The 24,169-nt window shown below is 38.7% G+C and overlaps 1 protein-coding gene across 1 annotated transcript in view; it reads right to left on the reverse strand.

Annotated features, from left to right (window-relative positions):
- The window catches only part of LOC139713301 (uncharacterized), an 85,148-nt gene that overhangs the window by 13,591 nt on the left and 47,388 nt on the right, over positions 1-24,169 (reverse strand). Inside the window, exons 24-29 of the mRNA XM_071625045.1 lie at positions 21,785-21,841; positions 18,987-19,106; positions 18,871-18,951; positions 15,707-15,772; positions 12,401-12,538; positions 5,609-6,742 (exon numbers count right to left, since the gene is read on the reverse strand). Coding sequence (XP_071481146.1) covers positions 5,609-6,742; positions 12,401-12,538; positions 15,707-15,772; positions 18,871-18,951; positions 18,987-19,106; positions 21,785-21,841 — 1,596 coding nt within the window. The remainder of the gene's footprint in view (positions 1-5,608; positions 6,743-12,400; positions 12,539-15,706; positions 15,773-18,870; positions 18,952-18,986; positions 19,107-21,784; positions 21,842-24,169) is intronic.

The following is a 24,169-nucleotide window of genomic DNA, read 5'->3' on the forward strand; positions in this document are numbered from 1 at the left end:
AAGGTATTGACTGAAATCAGTTGACAGAAATCAAGACAATTAAAACACAACATATCTCTCTTTTAAAAAAAACACACACACACAGACTTTTCCAGGAAGAAAAAAAAAATACACTGAATATTCCTTCATGGTAAAAGTTTTGTAGCAAGAAGCATGACACAGTCAGTTTGTCAGAGAAGAACATTTCGAAGCAAAGCATATCTTGTTTACAGCTATGGGCCTAAGAGAGATGATGTAAGAGACATAAAGGCACAAGTCATAATATGCAAATAATGGTAAAAAGGAAAAACATATCTTATTTTAAAGCTTTAAGCCTTCTAAGGGAGATTATTTCAGACATAGAAAAAGCAAAAGTGTCTTGCAAGTAGTGGCAAAAGGGAAGAAGTCCCACCTTGCAGAAAATTCGACATAATATGCAAGATATGACCCAGTAAAATTTGTGTCCTATGTTTTCATCATCAAAAGCAAACCCTATAAAACTTCAGTGTATTTTCATGCCAGCCTTTACCCCCTTTCAACATATCAGCTCTCCGATGTGAACAGTGTGCTCACTTGAGTCGCAAAAGGAGCTACACTGTACAGTATCTCTACTGTATTCGTGGCCTTACTAGTGCCCTTCTGCCTCCAAAGGAGAGAGCATTGGCTGAGACATAGATACATGGTCATGCTTATGGACTAAAGCACATTGACTGCTAGTGATTGCCTCTTCTTTTTGGAAGGTGGATGGGCACGGTAAGATACAGGGATGATGTGGTGCATCCACACAAGTTCTTAATATCTCAAAACTTCAAGGATTATGAGGGATGCACAACTAGTGTATTTTGAATAACACAGTATACCTTCTTTTCTGGTGTTGTTGGCTTGTGCGCAAGGTGGGATGGTGAAAGTGAAGCAAATACATGTACTTTAGTTAAGATTGAAATCAATCAAGTGAGTACAAAAATTAAATCACAAACTAGGTAATACTATCTGCTTGAATTGTGCTGAAATGATAAGGACTTTTTCGCACAGTTCAGTGTAGGTGAAAAGTGCCAATGGTAGATACAGAAACGATGAAATGATGACATTCAAAAGTTTGCCGATGTCAAACGAAAATTATACAAAGACAAACGGTCAAATGAGACAACAAAAATCACATTTGGTTTGTTTGCAATTAATGGCTGTACATCTCACAGAAAAAAGACACAGTATGTATCTGTCAAAATATATAATCCGTATTGGTTCATATGCCTGTATGTACAGTGTACATAATATTAATACATTAGTACACATAGTGGAAGAAAGCAACTGAATTGAAAGAAAAAAAAATACAAAGGAAAATCCTGTTTTTTGACTTGACAGGTGTTTATAAACAATTCATCGACAACGATCATGCATGGCACGTTCTCATTTCTGATAGAATGAAATGAGTTTACAGTCCACACGACGAAAAATATTAGTCATTTCCGTTTTAGTCATATTCAACTTGATTGGCAGGGCCGCCAACATTAACACATCAAAATCAGAGTGAAATCCAAAAAGATAAGGAGATACTTTGCATGTTGCACATTAACTTTAATAGTTGGCAATGATAATTTTAAATCAGACATCTTTTTAGACACTTTTGTCAGGATGAGGAAGAAAGTGACTTTTATTGTTTTGTTTTGTTTTTGTTAATTTTTTTTTTCCCAGGAACCCTCAACTAGAATCATGGAAACTTTGGCGGTTCAGAGTGGTTGAGATATATTTCCTTTCTTACAGTAACACTTACAGATTCAGAAGCATATAATTGTTAGAAGTGTGTGTAAGGGGGGAAGGGGGACATGCACGGAATGTTAACAGTTAAATTGTAACAAATATACAAATTAGAGTGATGCACAGCTATGTATTATACATATACAAACATGAAACAGGTGCAATCTTGGTTTATTACAAAATAAAGATGAAACTACAATTGAAATCTCACTAGTGGCAATCTCACATAAATGATTTGAAGGAGGACATTTGCTCATTGGCAGATACTAGGGGAAATAGCTGAAAAACAGGGGCACTTAAAAATCAAGTTGTGAATATACGAAAATGAAATAAAATGAAATTTGCCACGTTGCAGTAACTGGGAAGCGGATTATTCCAAGCACTGTTGTATTATAGTAAAATACCAGTATGTAAAATGTTGCATATTCAGTCTGAGTATATAGTATTACTCTTTTAATGATATTAAAGCAAACTGGGGATCTTTTTCATTTTCCTCCCCTTTATTCACGTGAATGCACTAGAGTTATAGCTGTAAGTGCAAAGCATTCAAAATACTGGATACATAATTACCATTTCAGTGCTCTTAAAGAGATATATTTCTCTTTCAAATGATAGATTTACGAATAAACATAGAATTGACATGTGACAGAAGTGAACTGTGAAGTCATAGCATGATATTGGTGCATTGTACAGTGCAGGGTAGTGGTGAAAATAAAAGAAAATTGAAAACATAATAGACTAGCATACTAGAGAGTTGATAGCAAACTTGCAATGAGGAAATAATCAGAATTGGAAAAAAAAAATGTAAAAAGAGTAAAGAGACAATGGAAAGTCTGTGTGGGGAGAGTTTTTGAAAGTTCAGATTCAGTAGTTTAACTGCAGTTCAGTACAAATTTAAATAAACTCTCAACAAATAATACCCAAGTAATGATTGTTGTATTGCAAATAAATCTTAATCAGAAAAAAAAAAACAGCAACAGAATCTGATCAAAATGTCACAACAACTAAGTCAAGTCAATCTTTTGGTCATTTAATGTTGCTTTTTTTAAAAACTTTCTGATATCTACTGCTTGGTTGTAAACTATTTACCAATAACAAGTAGTGCATTTCACAACAATTGTAAATCTTAATCAGAGAAAAGATACATGTATTTTATCAAAATGTCATAACACAGACAAGTGCATTTAGACATTATATATGATTTATTTTTATCTGATATTTATTGCTTCATTGATGCAAAAAGCACATGACACTACAGAATTCCAAGTGTTTTGGTATTAAAGGTTGGTCTTGTTTTTTGTTTGTTTGTTTGTTTGTTTGTTTTTGCTAATTTCACGTAAAAAAAACCCAACAACATAGAGGGAGCCATATCAAGATGTTGCATAAGATGGTTATGACAACAAAGATATTACAAAGATCTAATTTAAGATGAAGATGTAAGAAGGAATAATGAGGGCAGCAGACACAAAAAACATGGTCCTCTCTTTCTTCAAAATAACAGCACGAATGTCCGAAGGGTAAGAAAAGGTAACTGACAAGCAGAGTATAAACCAAAGTAACTGCTGAGGTGGAAGCAGTGCTAAAGAAGATGATGGCATCATTTGTAACAAGAATATAAAACCAATCACATAATGGGATATGTTGACTTCGCACAAGTGATCCACTGGCGTCAACAATATAGAGACAGGGACTACAATATCAGTCAAGATACAACTATAATAAGGATCATATGGAGGAAAAAGGGTATTGAAAAAAGAAAACATTAATTATCTGATCTATGATGGTTAGAAAAGCAAAATAATGAAGGCAATAGCAAAGGAGTTAATTAAAAGTGCTAGTTTAATACCTTGTGAAGGTGACAAAGACAATGAAGAAAAGGAAATTTCACTTAAAATATAAGTATAGGTGATTCTGTTCTAGTACAAATCCAGGTTAGAGCAAATAAACAGTTCAAGCTACAATGTGTCACATATGTTTCCAAGAGGATTTTTTTTCTTTTCTTTTTTTTTTTTTTTGGGGGGGGGGGGGTAGGTTTGAAAGACGATTGGAGCATGCAGAATCAGGTTTTCTGTATTGTGCAACCAGAAACAATCATTTCAAAAGAAAATGTATAAACTTAGTAAAGATCATGAGCCTAAATGGTTCTTCAACAGTTATAGGAAATAAATTATAGGATCATGTATTAGGAATAAAAAATAGACTTGAGATGAATCCATACATTGAGAGAAAGATACATCTGACTGTCAAAATTTTGGTGTGAGAGAGATTTGTGAATTTTTAATCTTCTGTAGTATAGAAGTACAGTTTTTTAATTTTTCTTTTTGTTTCTCAAACCTCTGCACTATATGTACTCAAAAAGTGGAAAATATCACATATTTTCAGCAGAGATTACATTCAGAGGCAAGATGCACAAATGGTCACAGGAGACAAAGAGCTGTGGTCAAGGTTATCATGGTGATGACAGCCAGTGACAGGTCAGCATATGGGGGATGATGAAACATTCATCTCGGAATGTCACCATGGCAGAGAAGTGAGACAATATGTGACAAACATCAATCATTCCATATGAAACTTTATACAACACCTGAAAAGATTCTAGCAATCTGATTGGTCGACTGTCGACTCTTAGTGAAAGATGAGGTGCTCTATTTGCCTCGTTGAATAGAACACCTCATATTTCACTGTGCACAAAATCTTGTACCATTGCATGAGTAGAGACCATTCATCATTTTGTACATTTTCTCACTCTCGATAATAAAGCAAATGAAAATGAATTCCACAAGCAAGAAATATCAAATTTGGGGGTGTGTAAAAGTGTCACAAAGATGATAAAAGTAATCAACAGATGAAAGAAAATTTTACAGGAAAAAATCTTCTATGTCGACATAACAACTTCAACACACAAGGCAAAATTATGAAAATGGCATCTCATAGTCAGGAAAAAAATGGAGGGGAAAAAATAGTACTAATGGTCTGAAAACACTGAATCCATATGAATGCACAGATCACTCTGATATTGACTATACACTGAATCAAATACAGGATGACAGGGGCAGAGTTGTATGGAAAAAGCAACCAACATTCCTGAAATGTCCCTCTACAAGATTCTGCTCATGAAATCTCCGTGGCAACGGGCTTGAGGGTGTCGCAAATGTGGTGCACAAAAGGTGATGTGTGCAGAGGTTACGATAAAGTGCAGCTATTCACAAATTCATCAAGTGAAACAGGTGCAAAAATCAGAAAGGGAGGCAACAGGGTGACTCCTAACAAAAATGAAAGAGATAAAAACATAAGAGCAAGGCAGTACATCAATATCAAAATGTCGCAATTCAACTGTATAGGGTGAGTCCAGACTATACATAGTGAAGATGCACCTCACGAGATTGCACGAAATGTTACGTAAAGAAATGGTTGTGCGACTGTGAGAAGCCATACCGTCAGTGAGAGAACAAAATGGGTGTTCTTAATTCAAAATGTGCAAATTGCAGGTTGCAAATGCCTTTCTGGTTCTCAACCAGTGATAATAATAGTGTCTGTGAGGGTGGCGTAGAGTAAAAAGCATTGTGCGAGGCGGTGTTGGTTCCTGACAGGTATGGCGCTGAAGCTAATGATGTGGGAACAAATCAATGCAAGCATCCTGGACAGTGGCTAATCAAAGTGATACAACATCAAATAGAGAAAGATAGAAAGAAAGAATAGGAGATGAGAGGGGAAAGGAAGAAACAAGAGAGGGAGAGAAAGAGGGAGGGAGGGAAGGAATGAACAGAAGAAAGGGGTAAGCCAGAGCATGATGCAAAGAAAAGAAAACTGCCAGAGGTCCAATAAATATGTGATATGCAGCATAGCCAAAAGTTCACAAGATGTAAGTGGATACCTCCGGGGAGAGAGGTGATATTGGACTGAACGAGGGCGGTCTACTTGCAACCGGCGGAGGCGAGACGAGCCGTTTAGGTGACACCACTTTCTGGGCCCCCTTTAACTCTTCCTCCTCTTGCTGCTGCTGCTGCTGTTGTTGAAAGAATGGATTGGAATGGAATCGGCTGGTGTCCCGACCCTTAATCCGATTAAACTTGAGGACCTCGCTGCGGGCATCGCGGATGGCTTTTGCCTTGGCCTTGGCTTCTTCTGGATCTTCCTCATCCTCTGGGGTAGGGGAATCACCACTTGGGGCCTTTGTTGGGGTGCGCTTCGGCTTTGGTGCCGTCTCAGGATAGTGCTTTGGTTTTGTGGGTGTACCTGGGCTTTTGACGGGAGAGACTACCTTTTCTCTTCGTGTCTGTACTGAGCGAGTGGGGGTTACCCGGAAGGGGTTCGGTTTGTCGTCAGGGTCTGATGGGGAGTCGGGATCATCTTCTGTTATCCTGAATGGATTTTGCTTGTCTTCGGGAGTTTCATCAGGGTTCGGGTCTGATCTACTTGGGTTTGCTTCAGCAGGTTTTGGGTTACTTCCTTTTGGGCTTCCTGGGTTGTGGCCCCCTGGGTTGTGGCCCCCTGGATTTCCGGGATTGTGCTTTCCAGGATTCCCAGGATTGTGTTTTTCAGGGTTGGCAGGATTGTGTTTTTCAGGGTTGCCAGGGTTGTGACCATGAGGGTTCCCTGGGTGATGTCCTGTCATGCTACCAGGATTGTCCTCTTTGGGGTTGCTGGGATTAGGTTTGACCGGCGATCCTGGATTATGGCCCACCATCTGAAATGGTTGTGGCTCCTTTTCCACCACGGGTGGCCCAGGGTTATGGTGGGACAGGCTAGATGGCTGGGGGTTTCTTGGAAACTTGGGGTGAGGGTTTCCCAGAAATTTTGGATGTGGATTCCCCACTGCCTGTAGTGGAGCTTCTGCGTGTTCTTCATCTGTCCTTTCAACAAAGGGATTTGGCCTGTCATGAGGCTCCTTGTGGGGACCAGGGTTGGCCCCCTTTACTCCAGGATGGGGATTGCTCAGGGATGTCTTCAGGGAGAACAGGCTAGTGCCTGTGCCTACTGTGGTACCGCCGACACGTTCCCCGTATCCCTACAAATATGCCAGCATATAGGACCAAGGGATATCAACACATACGATCACAAAACATTACAGAAGATATATCTCGACACAAGGGCGACACGTTACACCGCAGGCACATTTGATGTGACACATGATGTGGTGTATTCGATGCAATGCAGGCAGTTTGCGCGTGACATACAATCAATACCCAACAAAGTGCCGCGAAAACGTATCCGCAACAGGAGAGAGAAAAAAAAAAAACAGAGAGGAAGGGTGGGGAGACAAAAAGAAAATGTGAGAGAAGTCAATTAGTCTAATGGATTAGTCTGTGGTTAGGGATGATATGCTGGTAATACGAAAACAGATGTTACAAACATAGTTCAGTCTATACATACTACTGTAGTTAAGTGAAGGCATGATGTTACATCCATTCTTTATCACTGCACATTTCTCATCTTTGAATGCCATCATATGATTATTGTGCGATATCAACATTATGTATCAGCACTTAGAACAGACCACACAAAATGGACCAAATCTGCTTTGCATGTATTATGGCTTGTTCTCTCACAGTATAGCTGTCTACTTCATAAAGTGAGATTTCTCTGTTATTCAAAGTGCTCAAACAACTTTTGTGACTTGGTGCATACCACATCTGCACAGTGCACAATCTGCCAATTACAAGTTGTACATCTGGACTTGTGAAAAGTGTGTCCCCAGCAAATCTAGAATCAACTTATTTGCACCACAAGTTTCAGCACCATTAAATTCTTCTATCAAATCAGTTATATCATATGCCCAGTAAGACACAACACCTTTCTGACAATGTTTGCGTGGACTTTTCCATCTAAGAAGTGCCAAGAATTTCTACAAGCAATGGACTCTACAATGTGAATTATTAGTGTTTACTTGAAAGAATGGTGCTACATGTACATCATGGTGCTATTTTTACACGATGAATAATAAGTACTCAATAAGGTGATGCGTGAGAGAGAACCATTCCCCTCACAGGAGTGTGCGAACATTGGTGGATACATACTTTGTACATTTGTAAGTTCACGCAAATGAACAAACTGCATACAATGTACAATCAATGCAACTTGTAGGGTGCGGGGCCAACTGGCGTGCGAATGTATCACGATATTACAGCTGCAGTCTGGTAAACTAAAGGCCTAACCCATCCTTAACTTACACGTCAATTGCAATGCTCTACGTGAAGTACCAGTACTAGAAATGTCTTCAAAGTCATGTGGAACTAATTAAAGAATTGCAGGAATATTCATCTGCAATCGGGGACAGGGATTGTCGGTTCGGGAGAGATCTAAAGACAGAAATTTGAAGGGAATTGTGGTCTATAGGGGGATGAAGGAGGAACATGCAATCTGCCAAAATCTGCCCAAATCACATTGTGGAAAAGAAACAGATGCCGACTTCTGAGAGAATGTGGTATGGGTACATCCTGAAAAATTGTGTGTTGTGTGATTGATAACTATCATCAGCTAAACTTCAAATATACCAAAAGTATCAGGCTTCTTCATCTTGGGTACCAAAAATACAAACATATCCAAACACTAAGAGGAACATCATATCGACATAATATGACTGTAGTACAAAAGGAGAGGAAATCCCTAGGCCTGTATGACTCATTTTGAAAGACGAGTCCTTAAAAACAGGCAGCGTACATTTGACAAGCCACGGACCATCAAAACCTCAAACTGAGACTCATAGTACACCATTATCATACGAAGCAATGGAAACAAACATACACATACAATCTTGCATACATATCACAGTATTCACTTGAAAATGAAACTTTTCTGAACTTAAAGCCACCAATTATACCAAAGTACATTCCATATCGCGAACTTCAATTCGTAACACTAGTCACTGATCGTCAGATGCTTCCTTCTAATAAAGTGAAGGTAAAGATGAGTATTGTGCGGTGATGTCTCACAGCATCCATATAACCCGCGACATTACAAAAATGTTATCAAACAACCGCACTAGCAAGAAATGGATGTGTCACTAAACAAAGCTAGCCCCTGGTTGCATTCTGCATGAGAGAGACGAACAGCAGCTAAGACTGTATTTACAGACAAATACGAAGGACTCTGCATTCCACGCCTGCAAAAGGTATTGCAGGGCTGGTGAATTCAGGGCATTGCTGGAAAGTCAACACAAATACTGATTTCTTGTTTCCTTTGAGGTGGATTTCTTGGTTGTTGTTTTTTGAAGAGCAAAATGCAAAAAGAAATTAACTGTCAATATTATAGCCATATACTTTTCACTTTATTTTCATCAAGTTTCTTGATTTCAACCTTACAATAAAAATTCCTGGCAGTGTACATGAATATATCACATTTAGAGGTTCCCGAAAAGGGCTTTTCTACTTCCAAGTCCACTAACACTGTGTAAAGCATGAACTCACCAAATATTATCTATATTGCACTATATGGACATGAAAAATATATCCTGAATCCTAACAACCCTGTTCTGACAAAAATTCTTTACGGTTTGAGGATGGAAGATGCTCGTTTCGGTAAAGTTATTGATTTCATTAATTGTCATGCACAAGACACAGCAAACTCAGCATATCATGAATGATGCAGTCCTATTGTGCACGTAGGACTATGGTGAACGTTTTTTTTAAATATGTTAATCACATGATTATGCAAGTCACGTCGACAACCACAATGTCAGCAAAATATCAATAATGGAATCGGTGCTACACGTGATTGTGGAGTATTTGATTTGAATCAAACATTTCTTGTCATTTGCGATGAAATGCACAGAGTAATGTGTTCTGTTAAGTCACATAATTACATAACACACACTACAGACAATCCTCATGTACACATATAAATACATTTCTGTAATGATAACATCAAATATGTTTAGAACAGAACGGATATATGAATTGGGACATTGTGACTTTCAACACACGAATTACATAGATATCGACAAGACAGAGATCAGTGTTTTACTACAATTACAATGATCTTATCTTCCTACAAAGTGAGATCCTGCTCCCGATTGCTTGTATTACAATCATACCAGGTAATCCAAATTGTGAGCCATTGAAAGTTGGTGCACATTTTCCTCCTTTTTCCTCTCAGGACTGCCTGGTTTTAGTGATTGCCCAATTCTTATATCCTGCTTTGCTGAACACTTACTCCCAAACTTTACTCAGACCTCCTAATAACCTTTCTGACTGACAAAAAAATAGGGATTTGGCTAAAAAGTAGGAAAGGATGAGCAGTTCCCATAGGAGTGTGTTTTACTGTTGACATTTTTGTTCAGCTGAAGTTAATTACACTTACATTTTCTTCTGTAGTCAAAATTCCCTGAATGTACAGGGACACATTCCTACCACTCCCATGAGAGTTACGTAGCGGCAATAAAGCTTGGGATACCATGGCAATGGCTATATAGCAGACACCAAGTTATGAGAGTTGTACTTACTCTTGATCACTCACAGATTCTTACTGATACCAACCAAAGTCTGCCTTCTTTATGTAGAATAAATACGAAATAACCCTCTCCTTTGCTTTTATGCCATTACCAAACTATCATGCTCTATCGTAAGCAAGGCAAAGATATTAGAAGCCACTGCAGACAACGTCCACTGTATTTAGTGTACACTACCAGTAACCCAATACAGCAACACAGTTCACTTCTGTCTATAGCGCCATACAACTGCCACTCTTCAGACTTTATTTAGTAAGTACACACGCTAAAACCGCTACTGGTACATGTTAGAAGCAAACCGAACTGTATCTACAAGCAAGATGCCATGCAAAACAGACACTTATTATAAAAAATGTCAAACACATCTGCCTCACACGACCTGTCTGCACAAAATCCAGACATTGATATCAGTACCAGCAAATTGTAAACAAGACAATCACATATTTACTCACTCTAGCCCCTTTCTTTTAAAATAAATACAAATTCTCTGCTGAATTTTGAGGTGTCAACTGCTCACCCTGTATGGGCAGATCACGGAGTGACAACATCCATCGTTTGAAATCTCAATCGCCTGCCGAGTAACCATGTCTGAATTTGGCTGAGACAAGTCGCATGATATCCTTACTCTCATGCAAAAAGACATACAACGTTACACATATTGTACATGTACCACAGGGTGCACACTGACTTACATTGTAACTCTTTGCGTGCCATGTTCAAGCGCCCAACTCAGTCGACGGCTTGCCAACCTCGCATATTTTGCTTAAACGCACAACCGCACCCAAACCGATCAAGAAATCACAACATGCCACGGTACACTGAAAGCATCATACCCACAGCTGTCATAAAATTTACATCAGGTTTCAATTTTCTATACAACTTTGCTATACTGTGTTTCTAGCATACACGTGTGCAACTGTAAATGTGATCTGTACAAAGATACAGGTACATGGCTTTCACAAACAGAATGTTTTCAAAAAGCGCTCAGCCGTTGCGGTCTCAGAATAATGTGGCACTTGGGGCATTTAAATCATGGCACGCACAGAGTTAAAGAGTCATCTACGCTACTGGATAACGTTCATGCTCTTGCACAATACATGGAACTTTTAACAGCAGGCATTAAAGATCTTTCCAGAACACAGAAGGAAATCGAACTTTCGTTTAAAAATCCCTCTGATTCTCAGTGTGACAGTGAGGTGTGTAACTTGCTCCATCGGGTCAGACTTGCCCTGTGCTTTGCTCCAACAACAACAGCAAGCTCTGTTTTTCTCATTCTTACAATTCTAGAACGAGCAGTCTAATCATGCAAACTGTAGGTGATCATGAGTGGCATTGCTATTCAATCTATTACTCACAGGAACTAAGCAGATTGTGCATCAAGATTATGACCACTGTATCTCAGAGAGAATGGGTATCTTTAATATACAGTGTACAAATACGTGCAGTTCAGAACTTTGCAACTCTCTGGGAAAGAAGTGGTTTGAGTATTCTCCATACCTTTGACAATCATGAAGATGAATGTAAAATTTATAAAAGAAAAATAAAAGGGAAAACATTATTTGCTCTCCATGGAAAGGGCACACCTTGAATTCATCTATCAATCACATCACAACAATCTACTTTTGGGTATTGAGCTTCACATATCCATGTCAAACATCACAAATATTGATATTTCTTGAAGATAATGGAGTAGAGTGATAGATTCTGAAATGGTACCAAAAGAGGTTAGAGCTTTCTGTTTCATCCTATTCTTTTTTCTACTCCTTTTCTCGTGGAATAGAAGAATGAATCTCTACACAACGTCAAGTATTCTGTGTCACTCTCGTACCACTTTCTCAGAATTTAAAGCTTTCAAGCATTTCTTTCTTTGGTGGCATTTGCAAAAATTGAACTCTAAGACAGCACATTTTCATGTGGGTATGAAAAAGGGTTATAAGTCATTTTAATACCTTCTATCAGAGCAAGTTACACACACCACATATGTGAGTAGTTTCAATGCAAGAAGGGTTTTACAATCACGATGATAATGGCAGGTGGGTCTGGGATTACTAGGAACTGAAGTTACAGGTCATACGAAAACAATATACAAAACAAAATGAACATAAATCAACAGAAAGGGGATAAAAACCAAACAAAACTCATACGGTAAATGATAACGGGAAAGAAAGTGGGGGGGAAAAATGATCTTGGAGCCAACTATAGAGGGCGGGGTTACTCTACCTCTGGTGACCCAGGGGGAGTCGAAGTACTTGAGGAACGGGATGCAACGCTGCTGCTCGTACTCAGGTTACGCAAGCCGCGGACCCCCGCCAGGGGCCGAGGCCGAGGGGCCACGGGGGGCGGCGACTTTTTCCTCGGCTATGTCGTTTTGTTGTAATTGTTATTTATTTGTCGTGAATGCATATATGTGTGTGGGTGTGTGTATGGCGTGTGCATGGCATTATATATTTTGTGTGGTTTTTTTAGGCGAGGAAATTATTTGAGTGGTGTAGAGTTTAAATTTGTGTGTGTGTGCATATTTTTTGTGTGCAATTGTTTTGTGTGCATTGGAGTTGATGAAATGTGTTAGAGCCATGTGGTACGTTTTGCAAATGTTTGTGTAAGTGGGTGTATGTTTGGGTGTGTGCGTATTAGTGTTAATGAGTTGATTCAATCATTTTTCCAGGTAATTTTCATGTTTTGTAGCAGGCAGTGAGAAATAGTGATAGAGATTGAAATCATTATCTTTATCTTATAAGTCCATTCCTCGTATCATTCAATTCTTACAAATGAAAAGTTGGGTGCAAAACAAGAACGATTATTTTGTTTGTGTTTGTGCAGTTTTTAATCAATGCCTCCATTTCTCCCTTATAGTGGGAAGCAAAAAGTTACTTTTTAAAAACTAGACAATAGGCATAGCTTTACAGTCTGAATCAAAATTTAGTAAATAAGCCATGTATCATCTGGTTCTTTGGATGAATAAAAGGCAGAACATATGACTTCTAGAATTTTATCTCATACACAGTGTATGAGTTCATATTTTTTTTTCAAAGAATAATACTTTCACTTTTATACAGATGTAATTCAAAATATGGTGTCATTTAGTAACATTTGCTCTCAACAGAAACTGCCTTTGTCTGAAAGAGTGTGAAGACAGATTTGGTTTTTAGAATATTGCACTTCAAAGAGCATAACAAATTTGCTTTCTGCCCCCTTTTGATTGCTGCCTGTTTTGTCTATTTTTTTTTTCCTCTAAAATTGATGGCAGCAGAGGATAAGGCATAGGTGAAATGCATGCAGGAATAACTTCAGAAATTTGAGCACAAATGTACACGATTACATGATACACTAAACACTGTATACAACGTACTTCATAAATCTTGTACATAATAACATGCCAGAGAAAAGAAGTTGGAAATCATATAAACGCAAAATAATCAAACAAAATGAAGAGAAGCGCTTGTCGGAAAGAAAAACTGTGGTTGAATCTACAATACTACAACCAGTACAATGTTTGGCCACAGCAAGAAATGGGATCTATGATGAAATTTAGTCAGATGAATGACGGAAAGATGATAGAAAAAAAAATAGGGAGACACACTTTTTGAGCGATGCATGCAGAGTTAGCATGCAAACACACTCGCCTTTTTTACATTTTCATTTCCAAAATACTACTGCAACTATTTGAAGAAAAAAAAAATGTGAGTTTTCTGCTGCAATATGTTGCCTGATCTTCTACATGTATCCTACTCTTTTGGTACAATTTGCCCAAAAAATGATTAAAAAGAAAAAAAAAACCTGAGAGAAATACTTCTACTTGAATGTAAACTCAAATAAAAGCACAATAAAACAGCGATAGATGTTCCCAAAGCAAAGTTGCTCCCACCATATAAGTCTAGGCTGGTAATGGCAGTCTTCTATGATAATGATGTTGTAACTACTGTGTAACCTCTATGCTACAGGCAAGATGGACCAACAGAAAAAAAAAAGGCAACATAACAAAATCACTAGAAATAATTGCGAGTACATACAATGTACATTGTATACTGCAGAAACCTATGGATATGGTTCAAAAAAGAAAAAATCAAGACACAGTTTTATTCTGTAAGAGTAAAAGCTATGATATACACATAAAATGATCTGTGATCCAGTGATTTTGCTTCACACTGCATGATACGTAATGAACATGCCTAATACAGCACAGTATGTACAGATTGCACATGCTCTGACAGATCAGAGAGCTACATTACGTGTGTTGTTTATACACACACATACACACTATCTCTGCTTGACATGTACAAAAAACTCAAGAACTTACTGTGTAAGCTGTTATATTCGTGTACTTATATTTTCACGAATGAGGTGGTCATGGATATTTCCGCGAGGTGTTGCTTTCATAATTTTGAAAAAGAGGCTATCATACTATGTACATAATGCCTGTTAGTTCGAGATATTTTTACGTGTTGTTAAATTTGCTGTCCAACAGTGATTTGTGAAATGCACAAAAATTGAACCCTCGCAAAAATAACAGCTTATACAGTAGCTCCTCATTGCAGCAATTGTTGTCTTGATGAATGTTTTTGAGTTGCTACACACAGATCAATACAACACTAAGTCCTAGAAAACAACCACGTATTAATTACTGTAACTCCAGTGTTCATCATAAAATTTTCTCCTTCTTTTGGAAAAGAGTAACAACACTCTACAAAGAGAAAGAACACAACAGCTGCAAGCTCTACGCCTAGTCATCGTGACTTCAGTTAAGTTCATTAACACAAAAACTTACATTAATTACTTAAATTTGAATAAAAATTTCAATCTGTCGGAAATGAAGAGTCAAAAATCATTTCTTTCCCCAGGGATGATTTTTCTGTCTTTTCTCCAACTGTGGTCTGCCGACCTTTGACCTCCAGAGTTTCTCGGAACCCCCAGTTTCTTGCAGTACACACACATACTGCTTCCACATGGATGGGTCTAAGACAACAGAGTCGAATGCATCAATTTTAAAGCCAAAGGCATGGTTAAGTTCTCTGACTAGCGACCGTGTGCACTAAATACCTTTTGCTCATCTCAAGTGTAGTTAACCTCCGAGTAGAGGAGGCATCATTTTGTGAAAATACCGTAAAAGTGGAAAATTTTGTTGAGGTAATGTTTCATGCTCAGCTGGGCATTATAAATTTTGCATGTTTTTTAACTTCATAGAGTCAAAATATAAAATAGCGTTACATTTTAAACAAGCAAAAAAAATTGCATGCCGATTATTTTCTCATCAGTTGAAACTTCATGAGATATGCGTGAAAATTTCCGCACCGCAAAACTGCCCACTTTTACAGTAACAAGTAACTATACACCCAGTGCACATGGCAAAATGTTGAATCTCATTTGACGAGGAGAAAAAATATTGCATTATTATCATCTCTCTCCTTCCCTCTCCGTTTCAATCTCTTCATCATCATCACACAGGAGTGCCACTGAGCTTGGGACAGAGTGGGTTAAAGGAGATGCCACGGATCGTGGGACTCTTCATGGACTCTTGCCATAACTTACCTTCGGTTCGGGGGACGCCTCGTCGTTCTCCGGCGTTCCGTTTTCCGTCGTCATCTGCTGGTTAGTCTGCCGGGACGAAACACAAAAAGCGGGGAGGTCGTTACGAAAGCGGGTTTTTGGGAGTTCCAACTTCTGTTGACTGTGCCAGCAGTTCAATTTCCAGCTTCATCACAAAAAGGGACATTTTGGTATAACATGGAGGTACCGCACAACACATGATTTATCTGACAAAACTCGTACAACGAATGTACCCCATGATCTAGCCACCTGAAGTCCAACATGAGGGCGCTCTCACTATGTCTATCAAAGATCGTTTCTGGCCAGAACAATTTCTGTGGCTAACAGAACAATTTTTTGTTTATTTGTTTGTCTGTTTGTTTTTTGTTTGTTTTTTTACAATGACGCGATATACAATAAAGTGTCACCCATATGGATAGGTTGAGGATGTTAATCCTGATAATAGTTCTTCCTCCATTAAACTGAAATTTTAATTTCCTCAGAATTTCCCACTTGATTGTTACAAGTTCTGGTATGAAACAAAGTTTGCCGACATCATGAGGCAAACGTCACTCGGTGGCCCAAAAATTCTCTCCATAGTGTACAGACATATTCCGCACCAGATCCAACAACGGTGAACACTACAATAGAATCTATTATGATAGCCAAGCCCACATGTGCAGACTACGATCACAGTTTCTACAAGAATGATGTCTTGAATCCTTTGAAAAATTATAATAATAATAATATAAAACAAGAAAAACTAGAAATGTTGCTACAGCGACTGGTTATACCCCCGCCAAACAACATTTCATAAGCTTTGGTCAAAACAACATTTCATAAGCTTTGGTCAAAAAACTGAGGAAGTAGTTAAATCCGCAAGATCTTTCCTTGATCTTCTGCCATTAATATGCCGTTACCATGGCAACGTACTTTCGGGTACTGTCGAAAAATGCGTCTTGCACATCTACAACCAAAGGCACACATCTGTACCAAGTTTCATGGAAATTGGGCAAAAACTGAGGAAGTAGTTTGCAACACAAAATTTTCCATCATTTTGGCTCATAATATGTGAGCTGTTACCATGGCAACATACTTTTTGTCACTGTCAAGAAATGTGTCATGCTGGCCTATATCCTAAGACAAACATTCAATATGAATTCCATGAGAATTGGAAGAACACTGATGAAGCAGTTTTGCCATGAAGCATTTTGCCCTATATTTTACCAATAACATGCCGTTACCATGGCAACGCACTTTTTGCCACTGCGGAAATATGTGTCTTGCACATTAACATATTCAGATGAACATCTGTACCTAATTTCATAAAAATTGATCAAAAACTGTGGGAGGAGTTTGCGACGCAAGATTTGTACCCATTTTTGCCCATAATATGCTGTTACCATGGCAACGTACTTTTGGGTACTGTCAAAAAATATGTCTTGCACATCTACAACCCAAGGCACACATCTGTGCCAAGTTTTATGGGAATCGGTTGAAAACTGAGGAAGTAGTTCGCGACGCAAGATTTGCAACGGACCGACCGCCCGACCGCCCGACCGCCCGACCGACCGCCCGACCGCCCGCCCGACCGCCCGACCGCCCGACCGCCCGACCGCCCGACCGCCCGACCGTCCGCTGATTCCTATATACCCCCTTCAAACTTCGTTTGGCGGGGGTATAAAGATACAAAAATGAAACTGAAAAGCTATTCCTATAGAATGATTGAGTCAGGCAGAATTAGTACAACTAATCATGAGAGTAAATGAGACCAATGTCATGATTAATAAGTATTGACTGAGACTTTGTGAGTATCATGCTAGATGTGGTTGAAGTTAATTAGTCAATATAGACATGAGTTACGGGAGTAGAAAGGTGTTATTGAATGACGAATGTGAGTTTAATGCTATCAATCGCAAACACCAAATCCATGAATAGATATATGTACTTGTATACAAGCTTTGAACGTTCCTTGATTAGTAAATATTCATTCGTAGAAACGTAGAGAATATTCCAAAAGCAGCAAACTAAATAGTGATGATCTTGATTTTACCTGTTACATGTCCTGAGAACAATTTTTCCTCAATTCTACAAAGCCACAAACACTGTGCCGTACACAAACAGTATTTACATTGTATGCGTATATATACAATGTGAGCAAAGCACATACGTGTTCTTCTCAGTCACACATAAAGTGGTGTGCACAGGTTTGTCCCCCGTTTTAATACACTTAGTGTTTCACGTGGTGATCTGTGTATGTTCTACACAAAGTCTGCACTTTATAAAGAGTGGTTCTGAAGGACAGTTTGTAAGGCCTGTAGCTGCCCCAAAGCCATAAGATAGTTAGCACATCACGGCAAACTCAAGTACATGTACAGTGTGAAGGGCCCAGTGGAGAATCAGGGAGGGGTGGTAAGATCGTGTTAATTTAATTCAAACGATCAACGACTGCATGCTGTGTGTTCAACACCTCATCAAACTGACATCCAACACAAGAAGTTACCAGATGAATGAACAAAATGACAGCATTTTACTACTTTTCTTCTCTATTCCACATTGTTTTAAATTTCTTCCGGGTAGAGCAGTGATTTCTGACACGATTCATATTTATATGCATCGTCTTCATTTTGGGTTTTACACTTGTGGCTAAACGTATACATCATATCCTTTCATACAAGAAGGCTTAGTCCCTCTTGCAGCAAATGATGCAGGAATAAATGTTGAGTGTTAAATTTCACATTAATTCTTAATTCACCACTTTAGTTAACTACTATAGTAAACTACTGAAGTTAACTCTGGATAAAACTCTTCCGCTGATGCACTCGGTTTTATGCAGCACATAAACAAATATACTTAATGTACACGTAAGAGGCACAATTATATTGTATGCGAGGTGCCAAAATGGTTAGCTAACAGAACTACACTGCCACAATACCAGCACCAGGATCGCATGACACCAAAAAAGAGCATGAACCCGCAGGAAAAACCCTAACCCTTTATGAGGATGTCGCATTTTCGGGCACGCGCTTTTTGCCAAAAGATTGAGGATGGGTTGCTGAAGTGGCGGTTGGCGGTTGTTGAAGTGCGAAATGTAAATTGAACAATCCCAACTCTCCCACGAATTCTCCATGTATCAACCCCTGCACACTGTCCTGACATCAACTCACTGTGAACTCTATTTCTGTGTCTATACTGAGGGGTATTAATTCTTCCTCGCTCTGCCTCTCTTCAGATATAAATAATTCTTCCTGCAGACTTTCCGCATCTCATCATCATCATCAACTTCATCCGTGTCCTCCTCCTCCTCCTCCTCCTCTTCTTCTTCTTCTTCTTCATCATCTTCTTGCTTCCGTTCTACCGGTCTGCCTGTAACGTTTCGCTCAATAATCTTTTGGAAGTTCTCCTGGCGAGATGACGAATGGCAGGCGAGTGAGTGGTGGTGGTGGTGGTAGGGTGAGAGAAAAAGAAGAGGGTGAAAACCAACATGCAGAGAGTGAAGAAGAAGAAGAGAGAAGAGATGTGAAAACTGGTGATTGGTTATCGAAGCTAAGGGAAGTTAGTTAACATGATCCAATCAAATGCGTTAGTGTCACTGGAAGAAACCTTGCGCAGAAATGTAACAAGACCCCACTTCCCCATTCACTTCTGCAGCCAGGTGAAAACCCGCTCCTTCAATACAGCGAGCAGGCAAACGAGCGTACATGTCTTGTAGGCATTAAAGAGAGAGATGCACCAGTACACTGTCCTATCTTAGTACCACATCTTTAGTTGCTGCAATTATGAATGCTTCATTTATCTTGATATAGTTGTGAGAACCAGTAGGTGAATACAATTTGGGTATTATCAAATCTGACCCAAGTATAGACGGCTAGAGCTACAATCGATGTCAGAGTCTTGACTTCTGTTGCAGGAGTACAGCTGCATTGTTACAAATCTGGATGCAGCCAGGTGTCAAATTTGTCCCATCTTTTTTTTCCCAAAATTGCACTTGAAAAGAAAGATCACTCATGTTTGCAAAAACAGAGACAGCCAACAGTGGCAAACTTTTGGTGTGAAATGACTGATGAGCTTTTTTCTTATCATTCCTTTCAAATATTCATAATCAGTGCCAACAGGAGCCACTTTTAGCCACTGGCTACACCCTATTGTTTTTCATTTTGGTATATTTTTTTTTTCAATTCACTTTGTTTTTGAACGCAACAAGTCAGTATTACACCTGCTCCTTATCTCAACGATGAAAATCCTCTGTAAAAAATAAGCACGGCCACGCTTCTACAATCACATGGCGGCAGAAGAGAATGGGGAATGTACACATTAACATATCATACATGTATGATCCGTGTTAGCATTATTCACAGTGCACTCCATCAAGAGATAAGATTCGCATTCATGTACATTTTGTAAAATCACACTACATCACAGTACTAAAAACGATACATGAATATAGTACCTAATAACTACTCTCTTGCCTCATGCTCACATGCTTCAAGATCAGAGTGAAATTTATTGCAGCAAAATTGAAATACGGGATATAAAGTCTCAACTGTAGCTATGGCAACGGCCAGACGTCATGTTTAACTTGTAAGCGTTGCTGCCACTGTGGTAAACAACAGTGCACCAGTCAACTCTAAAAATGGCTACTACAAACACACCAAACTACTGGGGTACTGAGGGAGTGTGAAATGATCATCAAGCATCACATGCTGTGGGTTGCATGGACCAAACAAAACTACTGCACATCAATTAAAGCTGGTAAACAGTTCAGTTGGTTTGGGTCGGCTTGGTTTGGTTTGGTTTGGTTTGGTTTGGTTTGGGTCGGTTTGGTTTGGTTTGGTTTGGTTTGGTTTGGTTTGGTTTGGGTCGGTTTATTTTGGTTTGGTTTGGTTTGGTTTAGTTTGGTTTGGGTCGGTTTGGTTTGGTTTGGTTTGACTGGTTTGGTTTGGTTTGGGTCGGTATGGTTTGGTTTGGTTTGGTTTGGTTGCTTTCATTTTCAAGGGGGAGGGGTAAGGGATTCTACGCTCTCAAATATAGACTGTCATCTTTTCAAAGATTAGTCTTACATTAATTGCTGATTGTTGGTTGTTGTTGTTGTTGTTTCTTTTCGGGAGGGGGGGGGGCCTTATATCTGCAATATATATCTTGGGAGATTATACATGTACGTCATGCTGTCATCTGGAATATTTTTGTGGAAGCTATATACAGAGTTTCTCATTGAAACTAGGATAACAAATACCTGCCACTATTTGTCTGTAACATCCTCATCTAACAGCTCAACACACTGCACCCATTAGGATCCAACCAAAGTGCCACATGGTATGAATCTAATCATGCCCTACTAAATGATCGCTTGCCAATACATCAAGCTAATCCACAATGATCGATCGCTTGCCAATTCGTCACGCTAATCCACAATGAACTACCATGGATATACAAAGAACACATACTACACAGCTAGAAGCTGATGAGTGGATTAAGAAAGAGGCTTAAACCATCAAGTCCCTGGCTCCACATTTTCGTGTTCTTGGTGCAATATTCTCTCATTCCACATTTCACTATTCATGGTTAGTGTTTAATAAGGAACGGTTGACAATTTTTTTTTTTTTTTTTGGATTTAGTCTTTTGCTGCACTGTTTACACAAAATCATTGTCTGCTTCACTTGCATAATTTCAAAAGTCTCTTTACTGCAAAATTTATGGCTGATGTTCTTAATTTTGGCAACATATTTTGGAAGATCAAAATTTGTTTTTCATACTGGCAAGTTTACAAATTTGTTGTCTCTGATTTTTAAACCTTCTGTGTGCTCTGAGAGTGAAGTGGCACAGAAAACCCCATAGTGTTGTACACACTGTCCAAAGTCTGTGGAAGAGACAGGGTTACTGAATTCATGTCGTTTAAATATAATGTCACTTTGACAAAAGATACACAGCAAAACAAAACTCCACCTGAGACGTGATGGGCTAAGCCTAATGATGGAAACGTGTTCATGAGTGCCGATAACAATTGCGGATAAACGTTCAAGCCATGTGGATGACTATGAAGGCAAAAAAAGGGGAAAAGCTTGGTGAAGAGGGGGATCAAACCTCGTTCTCCTCCGTTAATCTTCTCGTCTCTTCTTCCCGCTGCCGCCTCATCTCCTCCTGATTTCGTGTCGCGGAGACGATTTGTTTGTTTGTTTGTTTTTTGACGTTGTGATGATGCCGTTCAATTAAAAAAAAAAAAGAAAGAGGAGAAGGACCATCACAGGGTTTGGATGAAGAAGGGGAAGAGAGAGAAAAAAGAGTAGTAAAAATTAGAGAGAGTATGAAAACAGCTACCCACATGGCGCCCTCACATTCACGACAGAGAAGAGACACAACGTTACAAGGGTGGTAGAACCGAACAAACATGATACGGATCGGATGTAAGGGAGAGGTTAGTAACTTGCAAGGACCGGCTGGCGGCATACATTTTTGAGACATGGTATGATGAGTCGCAACACACACACACAACACAATGGAAGGAAAAATGATGTTTCAGATACATATGAGAACAAGAGAGATAGAAAGAGAAGAAGAAAGAGAGGGAGAGACAGCATACAAGAAGCCTACAATATACAAAGACCAAATGATTGTCAGGAAGGTAAAAGCAGGAAGAAAAAAAAAAGAGATTTGCACGGATCTGCACTGCGATTGGTTTGGCACATTGGGGAGTTGCGCACGGGAATGCTGACACTTGTAGCTCTTGTCTTCTTGCATGCTGGCCCTCAAGCAAAAGTCCTGCCCACTCATGAATATACAAATTTATAGTAATCCATATTCATTTTGTTCCTTCTAAGTATTCTGCTTTCAGCAACATTTTTTGCTTATCTGACACCTACGTTAAAGAGAATTTGACTCTTTTACCTTTCATCTTTGAATTGCAACAATCAATCCCTAATATGGTATTTCACTATAATCATTTTAGAGCTGGCCTTATTGTCATCCGTTGGCATGGCAACGGACCACATACTTTTGAGATCGAGTGCGGATGAAACATGCTAAAGCAGTTTTCGGATGTTCCTCTACTGACTGGAGTGCCCTCTGTGGCAAATTAGACAATTATCTAGCTTAAGCTACAGGAAAGAATGATTTCTTTGCCAAATGAATACAGTGTGTATGTTGTCACGCATTTGGAAAAGCAGGGCTACCAACCTCAACCTCTGCAGATGAAATAAAAATAAATAATTAAATAAATATACAATATACTGATGCACGCAAAATTAAAAAGAAAGAAATCTAAGAAATCTATAATATGTACATATAAATATCTTTAAACTTTGATAAATCACATGCATTGACCGTGATAACGTCATTGAAAGATGAAAGAACTTTTTCTTTCAACTTACTTTCAATGAAGAAAGGAGCATACAAAATGTGGTAAAAACATCTTTTTATCTATTTGGCAGCTGTAGACATCTCTTGTGTCTTCAAAGGTGCATTTCTTACAGATTTCTGTGTTTCCTGTAATAAGGTGCATTCAGCTCTATTGCCGACTCTAATTCGGTCTAATCTACTACTGGAGTGTAGCTTTGTCATTGGCATGGTGAAGTAATGTGAGAACACTTCGCTTAATCTACAGCATAATGTGTGTGCAGTGAAATGTGGATCAATCTTCTGTTTTTCTTTTAAACTTAGGTTTTTCTAAATATCAGAAACATTGGGGAGCAAACGTGTAGGATCATGTAGCTATGGTTTAAAGGAGAGATAAACAAAAACGTTGTTTTAAAACGCTTTTTGGGGGGAAGAAAGGAAGGAAGGCAAGCATATAAAATGGAATCACTGTGATCGTGGGATCCTGGGATTGGTTAGAAAGCAAAGCACATAAAATGAATGATAGCATACTCTTTCATGTGTCAATTTGTGCACGACTGGTGTGTGTATACATGTATATGTGTGTATAGTAGCTTCAAGGTCTCCAGAAATGGTGCAAATATGATGGGGCAATAATATGATGTTATTTGAATGCTGAAAAAAAAATGAATGAGTTTTTTTTTTTTCTACTAAAGAACAGCGGAATTAGAGGATGAATCTAATAGAAGCATCACACATACATAGACAAAGGTGGTCACTTGATTCATTTTTGTTAATTTACAACAGTGATGAGGTCATATTTAAGCTACTAGTTCTGGATTCCATACATGACCATGGAAAGAGTTAATTAATGGCACAGTTACGTGGGAAATCACTTCTGTTTCTAAATGAATGCCGCATTTGATACAAATACACGAGTGTTGTGTACATACATATGTATACAAATGATTAAGGGGTGGTCCAATGAGCAAATACATGTATCTATATATGGTGACAGAATTAGTAACATTTACACCCTACAAAATAATTGAGTGTGTAAATTCTCCTGGAAGTGAGCTGAGGACATACAATTGTCGACATTCTTTCCAATCACATCCATCCCCTCCTTTACTTTCATCCTCTTTTTTTCATTTCATG

The sequence above is a fragment of the Diadema antillarum genome, unplaced genomic scaffold, assembly GCF_040938485.1.
Source record: "Diadema antillarum isolate AM-2024a unplaced genomic scaffold, OU_Dant_1.0 seq00001945_RagTag, whole genome shotgun sequence".
In the NCBI taxonomy this organism is placed as follows: domain Eukaryota; kingdom Metazoa; phylum Echinodermata; class Echinoidea; order Diadematoida; family Diadematidae; genus Diadema; species Diadema antillarum.